This window comes from Cricetulus griseus, chromosome 5 (genome assembly GCF_003668045.3).
Source record: "Cricetulus griseus strain 17A/GY chromosome 5, alternate assembly CriGri-PICRH-1.0, whole genome shotgun sequence".
NCBI classification, from domain to species: domain Eukaryota; kingdom Metazoa; phylum Chordata; class Mammalia; order Rodentia; family Cricetidae; genus Cricetulus; species Cricetulus griseus.
Genome location: NC_048598.1, coordinates 112,818,238 through 112,836,861, shown reverse-complemented (window position 1 = coordinate 112,836,861; position 18,624 = coordinate 112,818,238). Strand labels below are relative to the sequence as shown.

The window sequence follows — 18,624 nt, the reverse complement described above, 5'->3', positions numbered from 1 at the left end:
CGGAATATCACAATTACCATAATTGAAATGGGAAGACCCACCCACCATAGGTGGCACCATTTTCTATGAAGGGGATTCTGAGCTGTGTTAGAGTGGAGCTGAGCACAGGCATGGATGTGGTAATCAATTCATTTCTGTTTCTTGACCATGGATACACTAAGACCAGTTTTCCTGGACTTCTCCCACCATGACTTTCCCATGATGAACTGTCACCTGGAGCTAAGAGTTAAAACAAGCTCTTTCTTCCTGAAGTTGCTTTTGCTATCATGTTTTATGACAGTAAAAGAAACGAAACAAAGACAGCATGCAAGCATGAAGATGTGAGTTCAGATCCCTAGCACCCATGTAAAAAGCCCAGTGTGGCAGTGGCAGCATGCTTCTCAAATTACAGCACTGGGAGATGGAGAAAAGGTGATCCCAAAGGCTTGCTTGCTGACCAGCCTAGCTGATGAGTGAGTTTGAGGTTTAGTGTGAGACTGTCTCAAAAATAATGTTGAGAGTAATAGAGGAAGAAACCCGTCACCAACCCCTGACCTTCACAGGTGCCCATATACACATGAGCACCAATCCCCATGTACACACACACACACACACACACACACACACACACACACACTGAGCAGATTTGCAGCATATAGATGTCTGAATTTAGAGTGCAATTAAGCCATCCAACTCCCTCTCCCCACCATGGAGTAAGATATCATTCCCTAAGAGAAAATTGGGCTTTTTTTGGGGGGGTGACATTGAATATATCCTGGGCAAGGATTAATAACATAATTATTTACTATATGGTAGTTGAAAGGGACTTGTTTGATTGCTGTAAATATACACTGATATCAAATCCTCAAGATAGCCTGGCATTGGTGGTGCATGCCTTTAATCCCAGTACTTGGAAGGCAGAGGCAGGGGGATCTCTGTGAGTTCAAAGCCAACCTGGTCCACAAAGAGAGTTTCAGGAAAGGCTCCAAAGAAATACAAAGAAACCCTGTCTTGAAAAGCAAACAAAAAATCATCAAGAAACTCACTTTGCAGATGATGAGTTAGTTTTAGAAAAAAACCAGCTTGCTGATGTTCGTAGGAGGTAGTCAGTGGTAAAGCCACAGGATTTGCAGGCAATTGTCCCTTGACAGTGGGTAACTGAAGGGCCATTTGAGGGCCTGGCGCTCAAAATAAATCTCCTGTGCTTGCATCTCAAACTCACACCCACCATCAGATGTGAAATAGCATTTAAGTTCTTACCTACTCAGAAAGACAGTTTAGGAGACCTTCCCTCCCCTTGGCGGCTTGATTTACATCTTGGTGATTGCTTCATCACTGATGCTGCATTAAATACAGAGGTGTGACTAAATAATTCTGTCTTGTGGCATAAATTAAGAAAATGAATGTACTTAGGACTCGGCTTCCCTCTCCATTTTCTCTCTTGCCTCCCAACACAAAATCCCCCTCACTGACCACCTACGCACAATCTGTGGTGACGTTTCTTGCTCTTTCCAAATTTTCTTGGCTTTTTAAAAAGTGTTTTCTATTACAGAATGGGAATGCAATCATTGAGAAGGATGACATTGCTTTTCAGTAAATAAATAGGGATTTATATAGCCCTTGAAATGAGATAGTGTAAATATGTATTTTAGTCACATTTTCCCACAAACATTGGTGGCAGTAGTTCTTTAAACAGTAAGCATAGCTTCAAAATAATGAGACAAAACTGTTAAGTTTTGTTGAAAAGAGGCAGATATTGTTTGTTTTGCTGGTTTTTCTCTCAAGTACCTATTCAAATATATTTTTTTATCTTTAAGAGACAGTTTTACTTATTCCTTTCAGGGGTAAGAGAAACTATAGTGTAGCATATTTCAAAGAATGGCTATGTGAGTAGGTTAACTCTTAAGATACAGAGAAAGCAGATTCTGGCATTTCCTGTTTGCCAGGATCAAAAGGATGCTTGGAAGACAATACCTAGCAGAGAGAACGAGGATGGTAAAAGGGAGCTTTTGTTCTAGAACATGAGATGTCTGGGAGCAAAACATAACTGCTTTGTTTTTTTCTGATCTATGCACTCAAAACAAAGTTTTCATTTATTTCAGCTTGTGGTGATCTATAAGCATGTAAATAAAACTTTGTATAGTACACTGTGGGGCCTTTCCATTTTGGAACGTTTCACCCACATTCTCAGAAACAGTGGCTAGAAACAATCATCAGTATTTCAGGCATATTTTGTCTTATACTGGCTCTCAGTATGCAGGAAAATTGCCTAAGAAGTGGGTGAATTCCCTTGACACTCTGTTAAACCATACCATAACTTTTGGGGAGCAAATTTATCTGTGATAAAGGTAAAAATAATTGTGGTTTTAATGAAGGTATGAATTTCACCAAGGTTGTTATGGTAGCTGAGAAATTATTAAAAAAATTAGAAAATGGGGGCTGAAGAGATGGCTCAGTGGTTAAGAGCACTGGCAGCTCTTCCAGAGGACCCAGGTTCAATTCCCAGCACCTGCATGGAAGCTCACAGCTGTCTGTAACTCCAGTTCCAGGGGATCTGACATCTTCACACCAATGCATACAAAATAAAGTTTATTTAAAAAAAGTATTTAGAAAATGATCAGTGTTAATAAGAACGTCTCCCAGCCAACACTAAAACTTTCTGTGCATATTAGGTTTGTTTCACTTGCTTCTTTTGGATATGAAGTTGGAAATTTTTGAATGTCACTTTGCATTTTTTATTTTAACTTCAAACACTTTTAATATTCTGTTGCCAACATCTCAAATGATATATCAGCTCCTAGTTTGTATCTGTAGCCATTTAAAATTTAAATCACATTAGAAAGCAGTGAAATAATCACAATTTTAAATTAAATTAAATTTTAATTTTAAATTAAATTGAGTTTCAATTTGAAAGGAAATTAAATCTTTATTTCAAATTAAGTCCAATTTTCAGTTATTTTAATTAAAGTAAGATATAATTACATTAAGTATTTAAATTAAATTAAGAATTTAAGCACAAATGCAAATACATCTTAAAGAATTATAAATAACCTTGGGCCAGCAAGATGGTTCAGGAGGTAAAGGGGCTTGCTGCCAAGCCTATAAACCTGAGTTTGATCTTGGGACATTCTTGGTAGAAGGAGAGAACCAACTCACATACACAGTTGTTCTCTGACCTCCACAAAGAATGTGGCACATGTGTACAAGAGCAAATATACGCGCGTACATACACACACACACACACACACACACACACACACACACACGGAAAATGAATATATAAAATAAACATGCAAATCAAAACGACTTCACACAGAAATGCAGAAGTTATTTTGCTGATAGGGGACAATTGGTATATATGTTTATTAAAATGCTGCCCATACATACCAGAGCCAACTAGCTGGAAGTACTTCAAGAAAAATACAGCTGTTCAGAATATTTTACAAAAGGTAGAGAAGGTAGATTGTATGAACAGCAAGTCTGATGCTCTTTAACAAGAAATCAAAAACCACAAAGAAAGACTTGTACATACTGGCAAAACCCTTGCCATTTTAAAAGATACAGGTAATTTAAAGCAAGTTTTAAAATTAGTAGAAATTCAGGAATTCCCATAATGGATAACGGCATTTCTGCCTTAATAAAGTGATGATTTATTAACAGAGGACAAAAACTCAACTTCCTTTCAAGATCTTAAAATATTCCTTTGAATTTTCACCATCTTTATTTTTACTGTAAAACCATTTTCATTAACCCAGTAAACTTTAACTAGAAACAGAGATTTAGGAAGTTGAACTGACTTTCAGACAGTATCACCTCCTATTGTTTGCTGAGATCAATAACCCTCAGCTTTCGTATTTGAGTTTCAATATAATAATAAGGTTGCCTTCGTCCCTCATTTTCTCAGCTGTATTTCCCTTACATCGTCAAGCATGTCCACCTTGATCAGTGCACTCATTTCCCTGATGCATGGCAGAATAACGATGTTGATAACATTATAGTTTATATCAGCTGTTGTGAAGTGCTTTGACTGATTATCTCATTTTATCACGATAACTAGTCACCGATAAAGGAATAAATGAGGAAACACGTTCAGAACAGTACCTTGTGAAGAAAGAGACACAGGTAGCAACTAGATTGCTGATCTTCAAACCTGCACTCATCACTATGTCACTGAGGTTCTTCACTGTTGAACAAAGTCAGTCTATGTATGAACTGAACTCCTGTTAAGACAAATGGACTAGTTCTCCTTTCATCTGGATGAACACACACACACACACACACACACACACACACACACACACACACACACACACACACACACACACACGGACAAGCACACACACTCGGACAAGCACACACATATATACACAATGCATTTTTTAACTTGGGATTAGAAATTGAAATGTAAGGTATACTCAAGAGGTATACTGTGGCGCATGAATGCAGATGCTTCTTTCAGAGACTACACAAACCAGGTTAGGATGAGAAAAGAGGAAAATGAAGCCAGCAACGTAGCTTGATGAGCAACTGCAAGGGAACAAAAAAGAGAATGTAACAGCATTTTCAAGTGAAGATTCAAGCTACCTGAATAAAATGCACAGAGGATTTTGTCCACAGTAATAGCGATTTGGATTATACTGAAATCAAGAGAAGCTCCTATATTCTCTGAAGCTGTGTGAGGAGATAGGGCCATGTGTTCCTCTATTTGCAGCATCTCTTAATACCATCACTATCTGGGGTTTACTGCTAGATGTGCATGAGCTCACTGCATCTGTTCTCTTCTGGGAAAAGGGTCTTTGTTCAATGAGAAATACTAGTTATCCCACTCAAAAAAAAAAACCTTCCTTGATCTATACTTTAAACATTTTATATACTCATAGTATAGTTCAGACACTCTGGACAACACTTTTAAATAAGTGAGACTGTCTGGGACTAGAGAGATGGTTCATCATCTGTGCCCTGCTCTTGCAGAGGATCCAGATTTGATTCTTGGTACCCATGTCAGTTGGTTTACAACTGCCTGTAACTCCAGCTCTAGGGAGACCCAATGCCTCTGGCCTCTGTGGGCACTGGCACTAGTGTGCACATCCTTAGAGACAGAGAGCATACATATACAATAACAAAATAAATCTTTTAAAATTCATTTCCATCCCTGCCTTTTGGGGCCGAGATTCAAATAAACATGAAATTAGGATAAATCTGATTGGTACAATGTAGGAGATATGAGGTCATGAGACGAGACAAGGTAATGATACCATAACATTCATTAAGAGTTTAATTTACACTGAAAATTTTTCAGAGCTTTACATGTTTAGCGCCATTTTATTCTTATGATATCCTTGATGATAGTTCTTCAGCTGAGGTAAAACAAGGAAGCGAAGCCATGGAGATTTTCAGTCATATTTTGAAACTCACATAGTATGTTAGTTGCTTTTCTGCTACTGAGATAAACCACCATAAACCAAGGCAACTTACTAAATAAAGAGTCTATTTGGCATAAGGTTCCAGAGGGTTAGAGTCTGTGGCCATGGCAACAGGCTTCAGGCATGGTGGCTGAAAGAGGAAGTGGTGATGCTATGAGGTCAAAAAGAAGTGAAATTGCTTGACACATCAGCATTAGTGAGTGGGATCTGATACCATCTTGGTAGGATATTAAAAGCTGCCAGCTACTCACACCCCTTGCCTATGATGTTTCAGTCCATGAGTTTTCCTTAACTCTAAGCTATTTTCGTTTAAGCTAGATGTGTGGTCCTAAACATCACTTCCTTCATGTATGTGATAATTTAGAACACCTTTTTAAGGTGAAACACCTTAAAAAAATCTCAGCATGAGGTCTGTGTTCCTTTGCCTGATTTACAAGTGATTAAACATCTTGAAACACAATTTCTTTTAATTTAATTTAATTTAAATAACATTCTGCCTTATTTTTATTTTCTTTACAAAATTTAGCAGGGCTCAGGTGGATGTTGGAAAGACTTACCATAACAAAATGGTGTCAGGAGTGGGATCACCCCATGCCCCAAGGTTCCCAGGGGAAGCAGGGAACCTGCTGCCTCAGCCCGTCCTGTGGAGCTGCTGTGTGACTTGGGAGCAGCTTCAGTACACTCATGCTGTGCTGTGCTCTTGGGGGTTGGACTCAGCGCTCCCGAGATGGCCTGCAGCCCTCAAGAGTTCTAGGGTTAGGATTCTGCATTCTCACAGCTGTGAGCCGATTTCCCGTGACTAGTCAAGAGGAGGCAGAACCGGGGCAGCTGGTGGTAGTGTTACAAGCTTCCATGCAAACTTCAGAAGCTTAAAAATGGATTTTAGCAGCAAAAGAACAGAGATAAGCATGACTTCTTGGTAGCAGCATTTTCTTAGGTAGGCTTTGTTTTGCTAGAGATGAGCAGGGACTCGAGCGGTTCTTTCAAAAGAGGTTTTCTGACTCAGCCTAAGGGGAAAAAATGAAGGGCTCCCTTTTAAGAGGCCCGGGTAGCTCAGTCGGTAGAGCATAAGACTTTTGATGTGGGTTTGTGCAGTTGGCAGTGGCAGTGACCACATCTCCAAGCTGGCAGCATGCTCCTTGGAAGACAGCGGCTAAGAAAGCCGCCACTTTAATTTTAGTGGTGTTGTTTAACAGTTAAAAGACTGGTGGCCAGAAAAAGGTAAAGATTTACAATAAAGACAAATTCAGATGAAGAAAAACCTCTAAAGGTTTACACTGTGTTAAAAAATATATGTAGGCTTGTGAGAGAAAAAGAGGAAGAAAAAAAATAGAGTAGCAGGGTGGTGGTGGTACACGCCTTTAATCCCAGCATTAACAAGGCAGAGGCAAGCAGATCTTTGTGACTTCAAGGCTAGCCTGGTGTACAGAGTAAATTCAAGGGCAGCCAAAGTTACACAGAGAAACTCTGTCTCATAAAAGGAAAAATCAAAGTAAAAGAAATAGAGTAATAAAAAAGCCACGTAAAGATGGAAAATACACAGTCTGGATACTATATGCTATCTTGTTGTCTTTAAATTGTTTGATTGCCGAGGAAAGAGTTACAACTGTTAAAATACATGTGATTATAAGTGCTGCTGAATTAATCCAACATATACATTTTAAAAATGCTTTGATTTCAAAATTTAAGTCTAAGGACAGGTTACTTGGGAAAAGATTTTCTACTTATGTCTCTACGGAAAATGGAAAGCTGTGGATTCCTTCCAGACTAATATGGTTTGATCAAGCAAGACCCCCTGAAGCAGTGACCCAACTGATCCTACATCAAAAACAGCCAAAATGATGTATTCATAGACCACTACTGCCAGGATTTCTGGGTTTTCTCAGGATTCCCAAGACATCACCCCCAACCAGCAGGAAGCAGTTTGCAATGAACAACACCCAAATTCCCAAATATTGTTTATAATGTTTGTTTTCATTTAAATGGGGTTGGTTATAAATGGTAATGATCACAGTCGATCTCTTTTTAAAGGAAAAAAGGGGAATAGGATATGGAGATGAATACTTGACATTTGTATGGATTTTCATTTATTGATACAAATTTAAGGTCAATTTTGATATGCATAATTAAATACAGATTTTATAGTCATGTATAATGGTCAAAACTTATAATTAGGTTAGTTAGGTTTTCTAGATATACAGAGATGTATCTGAGATGGATAGATATTCTTCAAACCTTTCAAAGACCTACAGAATATATGGAATTTAAATGGCTTAGGGTTTTTCTTGACAGTGAGACACATCTGTTCCTGGCACACCAATTATGCCAGAAAGGAGGATGGGCATTGAAGAAACTCGTTATGGAGTTTGCCTTTAACATTGCAACATTAGTCATTTGGGCAAGAAACTGCTCTTGCCTGGACTGTTTGTTGATATATAAACTGGACATACAGGGCCCACAAGAAACTGACTGCTAAACTTACAAAACAAGACAGTACCGAAGGGTTCCTGCTGAGATGGAGAAGCATGCCAGACAAACTTTGGAATATAGGCTGAAGATGGATGCCCCAATGTTACAGAGGAACTTTGGGTGACTGTCCAGGTAGCGTGATGTCTCTGTCAGTTCTAGAGTTTATATATTATCCTTCTGTGGTCTTTGATGGAGTTGAAGACAGAGTATGGTTATAGTTTTCGTCAGTTATTATAAAAGATAAGTTACCCTTTTATTTAGACAGAAAAGAGGAGATGATGGGGGAGGTCCTTCTATGTATATGTTTATCTTATTGGTTGTTGAATAAAGTACTGTTGGCCAATAGCAAAGCAAGATAGGTGGGACTAGGAGTCATGGAGGATTCTGGGAAATGTAGTAAAAGGAAGTCTTGTGATACAGGCAGGAAGTGACATAGCAGGCAGACTCATATATAAGCAAGGGCAAGAAGGAAGTCATCCCTTTTTCTCTTCCTCCTGCTCTCTGCTCTGGAGCTGCCATGTGATCCTGTCAAGAGAAGATGCCAGCTGCTGGTGTCTGTTAAGATAAGTCTTATAAAATATATAGATTATGGTTATGGTTGATAATTAAGACTGAGCTAGCAAGTAAGAAATTCTAATCATTTGGCCAAGCAGCATTTGTACTTAATATGTGTGTTACTTGGGACCTTAACGTGGTGGCGGGCAGAACTAGGGCATCCTGGCAGAAAGCGCCCACATCACGGCATGGCTCGGGTGACTTTGTAGTAAAGACTTATCATTACACAATATTCTATATTAAACATTTTATTAAATATGTATTTACTTATGCTTTAGGTCTCAAAATTTATAAAACAGTATTATTTCAAATCATAAGAAAAATCACATCTTGGTCTTTAAGGGGTCTCATATAGTTGGAAATTTATGTCAGTCTGGAGTCTTGTTGAAAACTGATGTGAACAGGGTGTTGGTGGTGCACGCCTTTAATCCCAGCACTTGGAAGGCAGAGGCAGGTGGATCTCTGTGAGTTCAAGGCCAGCCTGGTCTACAGAGCAAGTTCCAGCAAGCCTCCAAAACAATAAACAATAAACAATAACAAGCCATGTCTTGAAAAACAAAAAAAAACCCAAACAAACAAACAAAAAAAAACTGATGTGAAGGAAAGAGAAACATATATCTCTTTTCTTACTATAGTCTCAGAAGACCATCACAGTATTTTAAAGCCAAATAGTTATGAATTTCTCCTTAATCATTGTTGCCATGACCCAAAGAATAATCAAGACAGCTGTTCATCTTCATGGAAGCTTGAGATGGTAGCCAAATTCAGTTTCATAGGGCAGGTATGGAAATTTCCTTCAAGTTCAGAGTGTAAAATGTTGGTAATTTTCAAGGTTCTTATGAAGTATGAGCTGGTTGAATTAAATGACCATAAGTATCAACTATTAGACACAATTTAAAAGAAGTGGGGGAGGATTCATGTACCATTTGTAGAAAAGCAATTGATTTCATAGTGTAAACCAAAGACTTAAAAATTGATGTTTGAAGGATTTTTGCCTCTAGGCCTGCTTCTTAAATAGTGATGCGCCTTTAAAGACACAACTGGGTCAATCATTAGCATGAACAGTTATGGCTCTCCTTTTGCTTGTGACTTCCTTTTGATCATTTATCTTTCTCACTTTGAAAAGCAACAATGCAAATCTTGCTGAGAACATCCTTGGCCTCAGTCTATAAAATTTATCCCATTAAACATCAAATATACCACAATTATACCTTTTTATATAAACTGTCCTTTGGGCTATATATTAATTTTTAAAAGAAAAACTCAGCAAGGCATATTGGCTTGGAATTGGATATTGATGCTGATTCCCTTTCCCTGACTGAAGTGCTTCTAAAGGAATAAAGGAAAGGCATTATAGAGGAAGGGGATAAGGAAGTCTAGTGAAGAAAAAGCAGGGAGAGATTGTCTTGATAAGCATAAAGGAAAGTTGGAAGTACCAAGTCTCTACAATTCTATTTAATTCTTGCCCAGAAGCCCAGATATTTAAGCCAGATCAGATGTCAATCAATAAGGTAATACCAAAGCATAACTAGGGGGCCACACTGATTTGCATTTTTTCTTTTTTTTCACATTTTTTGATTTGAATTAGAAACAAGATTGTTTCACATGACAATCCCAGTTCCCTTATCCCTCCCATCCTTCCCTACCATCCCCCCCAACTAAAACCCTACCTATCCACATATCCTTTCTGCTTCCCCTGGATGGTGAGGTGAGGCCTTCCATAGGGTGTTATCGGAGTCTATCGTATCCTTTGGGATAGGGCCTAGGCTCTATATGGAATGGGCTCCCAAAGTCCACACCTATGCTAGGGATAAGTATTGAACTACTACAGGAGGTCCCATACATTTCCGAGGTTTCCTTACTGAAACCCATGTTCCTGGGGTCTGGATCAGTCCCATGCTGTTATTCCAGCTATCAGTCTGGGGAGCAAGACTTCCCCGATGTTCAGGTCAGACGTTTTTATTTGCATTTTATAACCTATAACACCAAACAGGCAAACTGCATGGTTTTGTGAATCTTTTAATAACCCGGCAGTGGGACCAATCATCTTTGTGAGCAAACAGCTGGACCTGCATCATTCATTGGAAGGTTTTCTACACCTTCCTGCTCTACTCCGGGGCCATACTGGAAAGATCAACTGCAGAACAAACATAGAGTATGCCTATTAGCTAAAGTTTGAACTAAAGGGCAAGTGCTACTCACCTCTTATGTTAAATTAAGATGAACATGTTTATTCTAATTCATTTATTTTGTCTGTGTTACTATAGTTACTGAGGCCATACTCTAATATCTGGGTGAGGTGTTAAAGTGATCTAAAAGTACAACTACCACAAAATGTATGTGGAAACTTGGAGATTTATAATGTACACTTTCTTGTGTTCTTCTGAACATCCACTAGTCTCCACTTGCTCATGTGGAAGATAAAGAATAGTGATGACTCCCATGTATTGATAGACACAGACAGCCAAGATCTGCTGCCTGTCAAACGTGAAGCTTTGCATTTGATAAATGCCAAATCTGAGCCTTAGAGAGGATAGATAAGCTGTTTGTGGCTGAATATATAACCAATGGGAAAAGTCAGACTTTTCACTCTAAAGTCTGTAACTTTTGCCATTATATGTCAGTTGTTGCTCTCTGGTTGAACCATCAATCAATAGGGAGTAAGGAATAGTCACCATAATTTCTTTGGTTGTGCTTTGCCAGGAAAGCTGGTTGTGTTTAACTCTTTTAGGCAGCTTCTATAACAAATTAAACAGAAAAAGAATATAGAAGTCAGACATTGCTTTAATACAATACTAAAATTCACCCTCAAGCTTGCTATCCAGATATAATCAATTTGTGCAATTCTTGCACAATTTTTGTGTATATTACGAAACAAAATGTGTTATGCTTCCTGCCTATTCCTATTTCCTTAAATTCTAATTATGGGAAGTTATTTTTTTACTTTCTTCCTCAAAGCATTAGAATGTGGTAATATATTATTTATGATTTATTAAAGCTTGCCTGAGGATTCAGAAAGCAAAGTCAGCTTTAATTCAAGGAGCTAGAAACTACCAGGTGGTGGTACACACTTTTAATATTAGGACTCAGGAATAAGAGGTAGACAGATCTCTGTGAGTCCAAGACCTTTCAATCTACAGAAGATTGATCCAGTCCTAAAGAGAAACAGCTCACACAAAGATGATCTCAGCACCTGGGATCACACACCTTTAATTCTAGCATTAAGGAGATATGTAAAACAGGAGCAAGGTCTCAATATGGGGCATTTATTCTCCAGCCACTGAGAGGCAGCAGGATCAGCCTATTCAGCCTGAGGTAGCCATAAGAGGCAGTGACCCGCTACTTTGCTTTTCTGACCTTCAGCTTGAAGTTTAAACCCCAACATCTGTCATTGGGTCATTTATTAATTCATGTGACATTAGATCAGGAAGATGCCTTTGAGACTGTTTAGCAAACAGCTTCAATAGAACTGGTATGACAAAAGCATGATTGGATAAATGTATCTGTAGACCACGGTAAAATTCTAAGAAAGGGAGGTAATTAACAACATACTCCATGTAAGTAATTCTTTCCTTCCAGAATGAACATTGTTTAATTTAACCACAAGATTGTAATTGAAATTTTGCCTGAATTTGAAGTTAGATGAGACTTTGATGTATTACAAACAGTATTTGGGTCCCAATGGAGAGCCTGTTCTGGGCCTGATTTGAGGTAGGTTGTATGAATCCATGAACAAAAGCTGTACAGCTTACATACATACTGTAAAAATACAGATGCAGTTCACTGACCTAAGTCCATTATTCTCATCTTCGTGAACAGCTTTAGTCATCATCAGTGAAACTTTACTGAATGTAACTCATGGGTCTTTGTACTCTGTGGGGTAAAAAAGGAGAAAGCACAGAAATACTAGGCAGTAGGTTCCAAAGAGATCTATATTATTGAGGCCTGAGTGTGTATGAGGGTCTATGATTGATTAAAAGGAAGGAGGGATGTATGGTGTTGTCACTTATGTGAATTGTGATAATATATGATGACAAATAAGATGGAAATTATTGATAAATACTATATCTTGATGGTTTTTCCCTATTGCTTGTTGGTAGCAATTTTCTTTTGTTGGAACCCAATTATAGACAAAGGTGAGTTAGTGAACACTGTCAATTATTTTTATACATAGAACACCATTTATTGCATAGGTAGGTTTATTCCTTTACTTATTTATTTGAGAGAAGGTCTTTCTGTACAGCTCAGACTGCTCCCATGCTGTTGGAGCTCCTTCTGTCTCAGCTGCTGAGTTCTGGGGTTATAGGCTTACACTGCTTTTCCCAGCTTGATAATGCTTCCTTTTAAAATCTATATATTAATGGCATACTAACCTAGGGCATTAATAAATAACACTTACTGAGCACTTATAGCTTTCCACCAGTTGCTGTATGCACTTTACATATATTTCAATATTTAATCCTCAGATGCTGGTGATGAAGACTATTGTGATCACTTGTATTTCACAGAAGACGTGAAATATACCACTCCAGTTTGCTAAGCTAATGTGTAAAGAATCCATGTCTTTAACTTAGATGGATTCCTGAATCTGAGCACATTCAAGCATATTGTTGCACTAACTTCAGGAAGCTTTGCAGTGGATGGAAGGACATTTGGGGAAATGCACTTAACCATTTCACAGATCATGAATGCAGGTCCCAGAGAAGTCCATAACTTGTCCAGCGTTAATTCCAACATTGTATAATCATTTTGTGACAAGGTGTCAAATATGGCCGTGTACTTTGTGCATACAGGGGAATTAATTGGAGAGAGTTTATTGTGACATTCTCCTGCCAGTAGCATACATTTTTATTATTGCTGTCACTCATAAATCAGCCTTGAAAGGCTAAAAAACTGGATCAGTATACACACATTTTCAAGCTTTCTTCCTTAATGCAAGGCATTTGAGTAACTGTGGACACAATCATTATTCTTTCTTGGTCTGGATAAGTGACAGTTTGCTTGGAGAAATATATAGCCTCAGTTCATTGATTGCCCAAGTTTCTACAGATGAGGAATGATAACAAAAAGAAAAATGGAATGGAGACTCCACCCTAGGGGGATTAACAAAAGATGCAGGAAATTGAACAGGCTGCCTTATTTCTTCTTTTGCCCTGTCTACACAATGCCCTCTACCTTTTGCCATTTTAGAAGAAAATCTTTCCACAGTATGTCAAGGAAAGTGAACCTACATTCCTCCTTTTCATCACTAATGAAGTAAGAAGGGACACAAGAAGGTCATACCTGGTACCATCTTATCCTTCTAAGCAGAAAATGCCTTCAGGATAACTGGTGCAAGCACATCAGAGAGTATTGAAGTAGCCTGATATGTCATATTTCATAGAGAGTTCAACAGGGCAATTTATCACAATTGACCCCATCAGAGAAGGACCAATCATCCATGGTAGACCTGGGGTTATGAAATGCCCTCACATTTGGTCATAACATTTATCATGGTAGGAGCTGTATAGCCAACAGTCCTCTCTTGAAGTATGGTGCTGCTGCTGGGATATTTATCTTTGTTGGATTGACATATTAGCCCTGCATTTCCTCTTACTTCACACTCATCCTCCTGTGAAATCTTTTATGACTCATCAGGGCAGTCTACTTGGAAACAAAACTAGAGGTGCTTATAAACAACTATGGGGGAGAGAATAAAAGCTTTTTTTGTATGTGCACATCTATGTGGGTGTTTTATAGGAAGGCTAAAGAATTTATCCAGTGGTTTTAATTTTTTTCCAGGTCATTATTTTGAGAAAGGGCACATATTAGAAGGAAGATTAAGATTTTGGCAAATCAACACCCCCCCCCAAAAGTCTGGATTTTTTCCTTTTTTTTGTTTTGCTTTTTGTTTCGTAGGAAAAAGCTAAAGGCAACAGGAATAGTGGTAGTGAGCCTTCATCTCTGACTCCTTTAGGCATGATGGTGAAGCAATAAAGATTTTCATTTAATAAATACATAATTATTTATGTAGAAGAAGTTTGGGTATTAGGTCTTGAGCATAACTCTCAAAGTGAAGGTGCTTAGGAAGAGAAACCATCTGTTTACCTCAGAGCACAGTTCGTTATTGGGACAAAGAATGAAGAGAAGGCTCAGTGTTGGGGGTAATGTGTTTTGGGTTTGAACTCTGTCTTCATGATTTGTATGGACTGGTCTTGGGAAAGTCCTAAAGTGTCTGAGAACTGAAGATCTATGAAACAGCCAATTAAATAAAAGTTGATCTTCCTTGAAATTAGGTGTTCAATAAAATTGTAAGTATTTCGTGGTATATAAATATGAACAAGATAATAAGTGTTTTTTTCTTTTTTCTTTTAGTAAGAGCAATAAAAAGAATCACTAAATTTAGGATAAAAATTTGTGTTAAAATTCTAGATATTTAAAATTCTAGTGACTAGTTGAGCTTGGGGCTTTCATATATTGAAATAATAAGAATAATTGTTATTTACTTTTAATAAGATGTATTTGACATTTCTTGGGAATTCTAAAAATGTTTTACAAATACTAGTTAATTTATTCTTTGTCTTACTACAGAAAGCATATTTATGCCATTGAGAACTTTATATTTGATTCTTTGATCCAAGATGATATGATTATAAGGGGATCCTTTTTTTGTATGCAATCCCCAAAGGAAACATGGCTTATTAGCAATCTGAATTTTATATAATATTAAGATAGATGGTATTTATAAGAAAAAACACTGCTTTTTTCTGCTATACCTGAACATCAATTTATTCTCAGAGTTCTGAAAGAGAGGACACTGACCAGTGTCTTCATCATTATTTTAATAAACACAAGGACAAGTTTCATTAAGTTGAAAACGACTATTTCAAAACATCTAAACTTATAGACTTCCTATTATTTTAAAGCACTTTGTTTTCAATTGTCTGTACTTACACGTCTCCTTTTAAAATTACAGTGTTTCACCAACAAGAAGTTATATTTTTAATAAAAAATGGGACTATTTTATAGGACCAAGGAAAGAATGCTGCCTCCTGTTGCCTCTTCCATCAGAAGACCCCAGCCATAGATGATCAATCCATTAACATGGACATTTATTTGATTTTACTCTTCCTATGAATACATATCTCTTCTTTATAATGGGATCTTTTAAGACAGAAATTACATCCCATTTGCTTTTATGTTTTCCATAAAAATAAATTAGTAATAGTTGATAAAGTTCAACTGAATAAAAACATATTGTGTCTAAAGTTTGAGAAGATTTTACATGTTAAAAAAGTAGAAACTATTCTGTTTGGTTTGTTTTGATTCCAATTTTCTTCCAGGAAATGACTTCTGGATAGAGACCTATTTTCATGAAAATTTATAGTCGACGAAAGTAGCCTGGGAACTGTGTTCTTATAGGGAAATTGCTACTCTTTGAACATAGTTCAAAACTCGTGAAGCTAGTTGGACTTAGCAGTGGGTCTCAAAGCATGTTTACCTCGCTACCTCTCTTCCTTTTCATCCCATTTTAACATTTTCATTGGCAGAAAGAAGAAAACTAGAATAGGAAAGGAATGCAATAAAAATGTGAATCAATTTATTCACAGAGGTGGAAAGTGAGTTCACAGTCTTTCATTCACTTGTCAAAACTTGTGCTACCAGCTTGTAGTGAGCCAGGAACAGTATTTGGATTCTGTACTTAATCTGGAGTATATTCTCCAGGTCAGCACTGCCTTTCTTCGTTTTTCTTCTTTCCTTTTTTGTGTGTTTGTATTCTTGTGTGGGAGTGCACATGTGTGTGTGTGGGAGTGCACATGTGTGTGTGTGTGTGTGTGTGTGTGTGTCTTGTGAGTGCACATGTGTGTGGGTGTAGGTATTAAATGTGCAAGTGCATGTGTAAACCAGAGAGCGACATCAGATATCTTTGTCAATTGTATTATACCTTATTTTGGAGACAGGTTGCCCAGTGTACTTGGAGGTTTCTGATTCAGCTAGACTGGTTGGTCACAGTGTCCCAGAAATCCTCTTGTCTCTCTCAGGACTGCACTGGGGTTATAGGCATTTGCCACTACTCCCACCTTTTTGTATAAGTTCTGGGAATTCGAAATCAGCTCTTTATGATTCAGTGACCAACACTTTACCGACTTAGCCATCTCCTCAGCCTGGTTCCTTCCTGTTCTTTATGTCACTTTAAATGGTAAACTGTTGCATTAACTCCAAGGAGTAATTTTAATAAATGCTCATTTTCTTCTACAGGACTTGGACTCACTTCTGGCATCTTAAGATAGAAACCTTCACAAGCCTCACTGCCAGTTTGTTTTCCTTCATGAGTGTAAGTTGTCCTTAGAGGATTTTCTTTTGGGGAGGGTGGGGAGAAGAAGACTACTATTTTCACATCCCTACCAACACAAATCGAGAAGGATGATTAAGTTAAAATGTGAGAAATTTTGTAGTTGTAAAATCCTCTATCCTTAGACATTCAGATATTCATACCCCTTACTGTATGGAATATTTGGTACAGGAGTTAAAAGTTGTGGGTTAGGTCATACCTTCGTTAAAAAGGAAATTTGTGGTTTAGCTCACTAGGCAGAAACCATAAGATAAGGCTAAAGTCATTATCTTTGTTATTTATTTATTTACTTTTGCTGATTTTCCCCTGTGATTTTTGCCTCAACCACTATACAGAAATGGCTCATTAAGTGGCTGCTAGAGAACCACATTGGGAAAATCAATGGTTTCTTTTTAGCCAACCTTATTTCTTTCCTCTCCCTCCCTCCTCCCTTCACCCCTCCCTTTATCCCTCCCCCTCCCTTCATCCTCACCTCCCATCTTCCCTCCTGCCATCCCTCCCTTCTTCCCTTCCTCATATTATCTCATCTTTAAAGGATCACAAATATTTCTGAGGCATCATTCATCATCTTGACCTCATAGCTGGATAAAATCTTATTCCTTATAAATTCCTTATTACATCTTATTCTTCAGCCTGATAAATTCTGCCTTTTTTCTCCATGCCATAAACGCCCATCCATTTACCCCCTGATATTCCTGTTTTAAATGTCTCTGACTTACATAATCTAAGAAGTTGGACTTGATATAAGTTCAATGCCATTTCCTTCCAAGAATTCATCTTTCTTGATATGTAGATCAGTGGAAGAGAATAGAAGATTCAGGCATAAATCCATGCAGCAACAGCCACCTGATTTTGATACAGATGACAAAAGAAGGCAGCTGCTTCTTTAACAGATGGCATTAAGGAAATTGGATATCCACTTGTAGAAGAATGGAACGAGATCCTTGTCTTCCACCTTGCACAAAAATTAACTTCAAATGAATCAGACTTTAATGACAGACCTGAAACTCTGAAATTGCTAAAGGGGGAAAAAAGAGAGAAAACATGTCAAGATACAGGCATAGCCAAGGACTTTTTAATAGGATACCAGTGTTTCATAAAATAAGGCCAATGACCAGCAAATAGGACCTCATGAAATTAAAAAGCATCCATCCAACAAAGGAAATTCTTAATGAAGTAAAGAGACAGATAGCATATTCTTAGACTCCCCAAAACTGGACAGACAATATGTAACATTATACAAGCCATCCAGATGTATTTTTCATGCAGTAAATTACTGGTTTCAGCAAGAATTATGACATGGATGGGAAAGTGAGTCTGCACAGAACCTCTCCTGTATAAGTTGTTCAGCATAACACTTGATCATGTTCTCTTTATTGCTTCAGATAGTGCTAACAAGGGCCAATTCCTGTCTGTTTCTGCACTGTTGTGAATTTGAAAACCTTTCTTCTTTCAACAAGGAGGCTGAATTCTGCACTGAACATTTCCCTTCACAGTTCCTCTGGGGCCCTTCATGCTATCTGCACTCCTTCAGCGTAGTGCTGACATTTTCTGGGACATCTAGCCCAGTCCACAGGAATGATCTTCGCTCTCACCGTAGACTGAAGAAAGAGTATATCAGTCCTTGTTTTTCTTGGACACTGCTTACTGGCCTTCCTTTTGAGGATGTGCTTGCTTTCCTTGGCTCTAGAAAGCTTCCCACTCCTGCTTTGTCTCCATCATCTGGATGAAGCCTTTTCTATCTTTTCACTCATTCTGACTATCCCCACCCCATCCCCAGTGAGATTCTGTTTTCTTAAGCTACACATAATACACTGGCCAACTGATATATAGACACACACACACACACACACACACACACACACA

The 18,624-nt window shown here is 38.0% G+C and overlaps 1 protein-coding gene across 5 annotated transcripts in view; it reads left to right on the top strand.

The window, feature by feature from the left end:
• Positions 1-18,624, top strand: part of LOC100751845 (SUMO-conjugating enzyme UBC9-B) — a 213,836-nt gene that overhangs the window by 134,831 nt on the left and 60,381 nt on the right. For all 5 annotated transcript variants that reach the window (XR_004770304.1, XR_003485983.2, XR_003485998.1 and 2 more), the window contains one exon: positions 16,665-16,740. Coding sequence is in view for 1 of the 5 variants with exons in the window: in XM_027418650.2 (XP_027274451.1) it covers positions 16,665-16,740 (76 nt within the window). In the remaining 4 variants the exon portion in view is untranslated. The remainder of the gene's footprint in view (positions 1-16,664; positions 16,741-18,624) is intronic.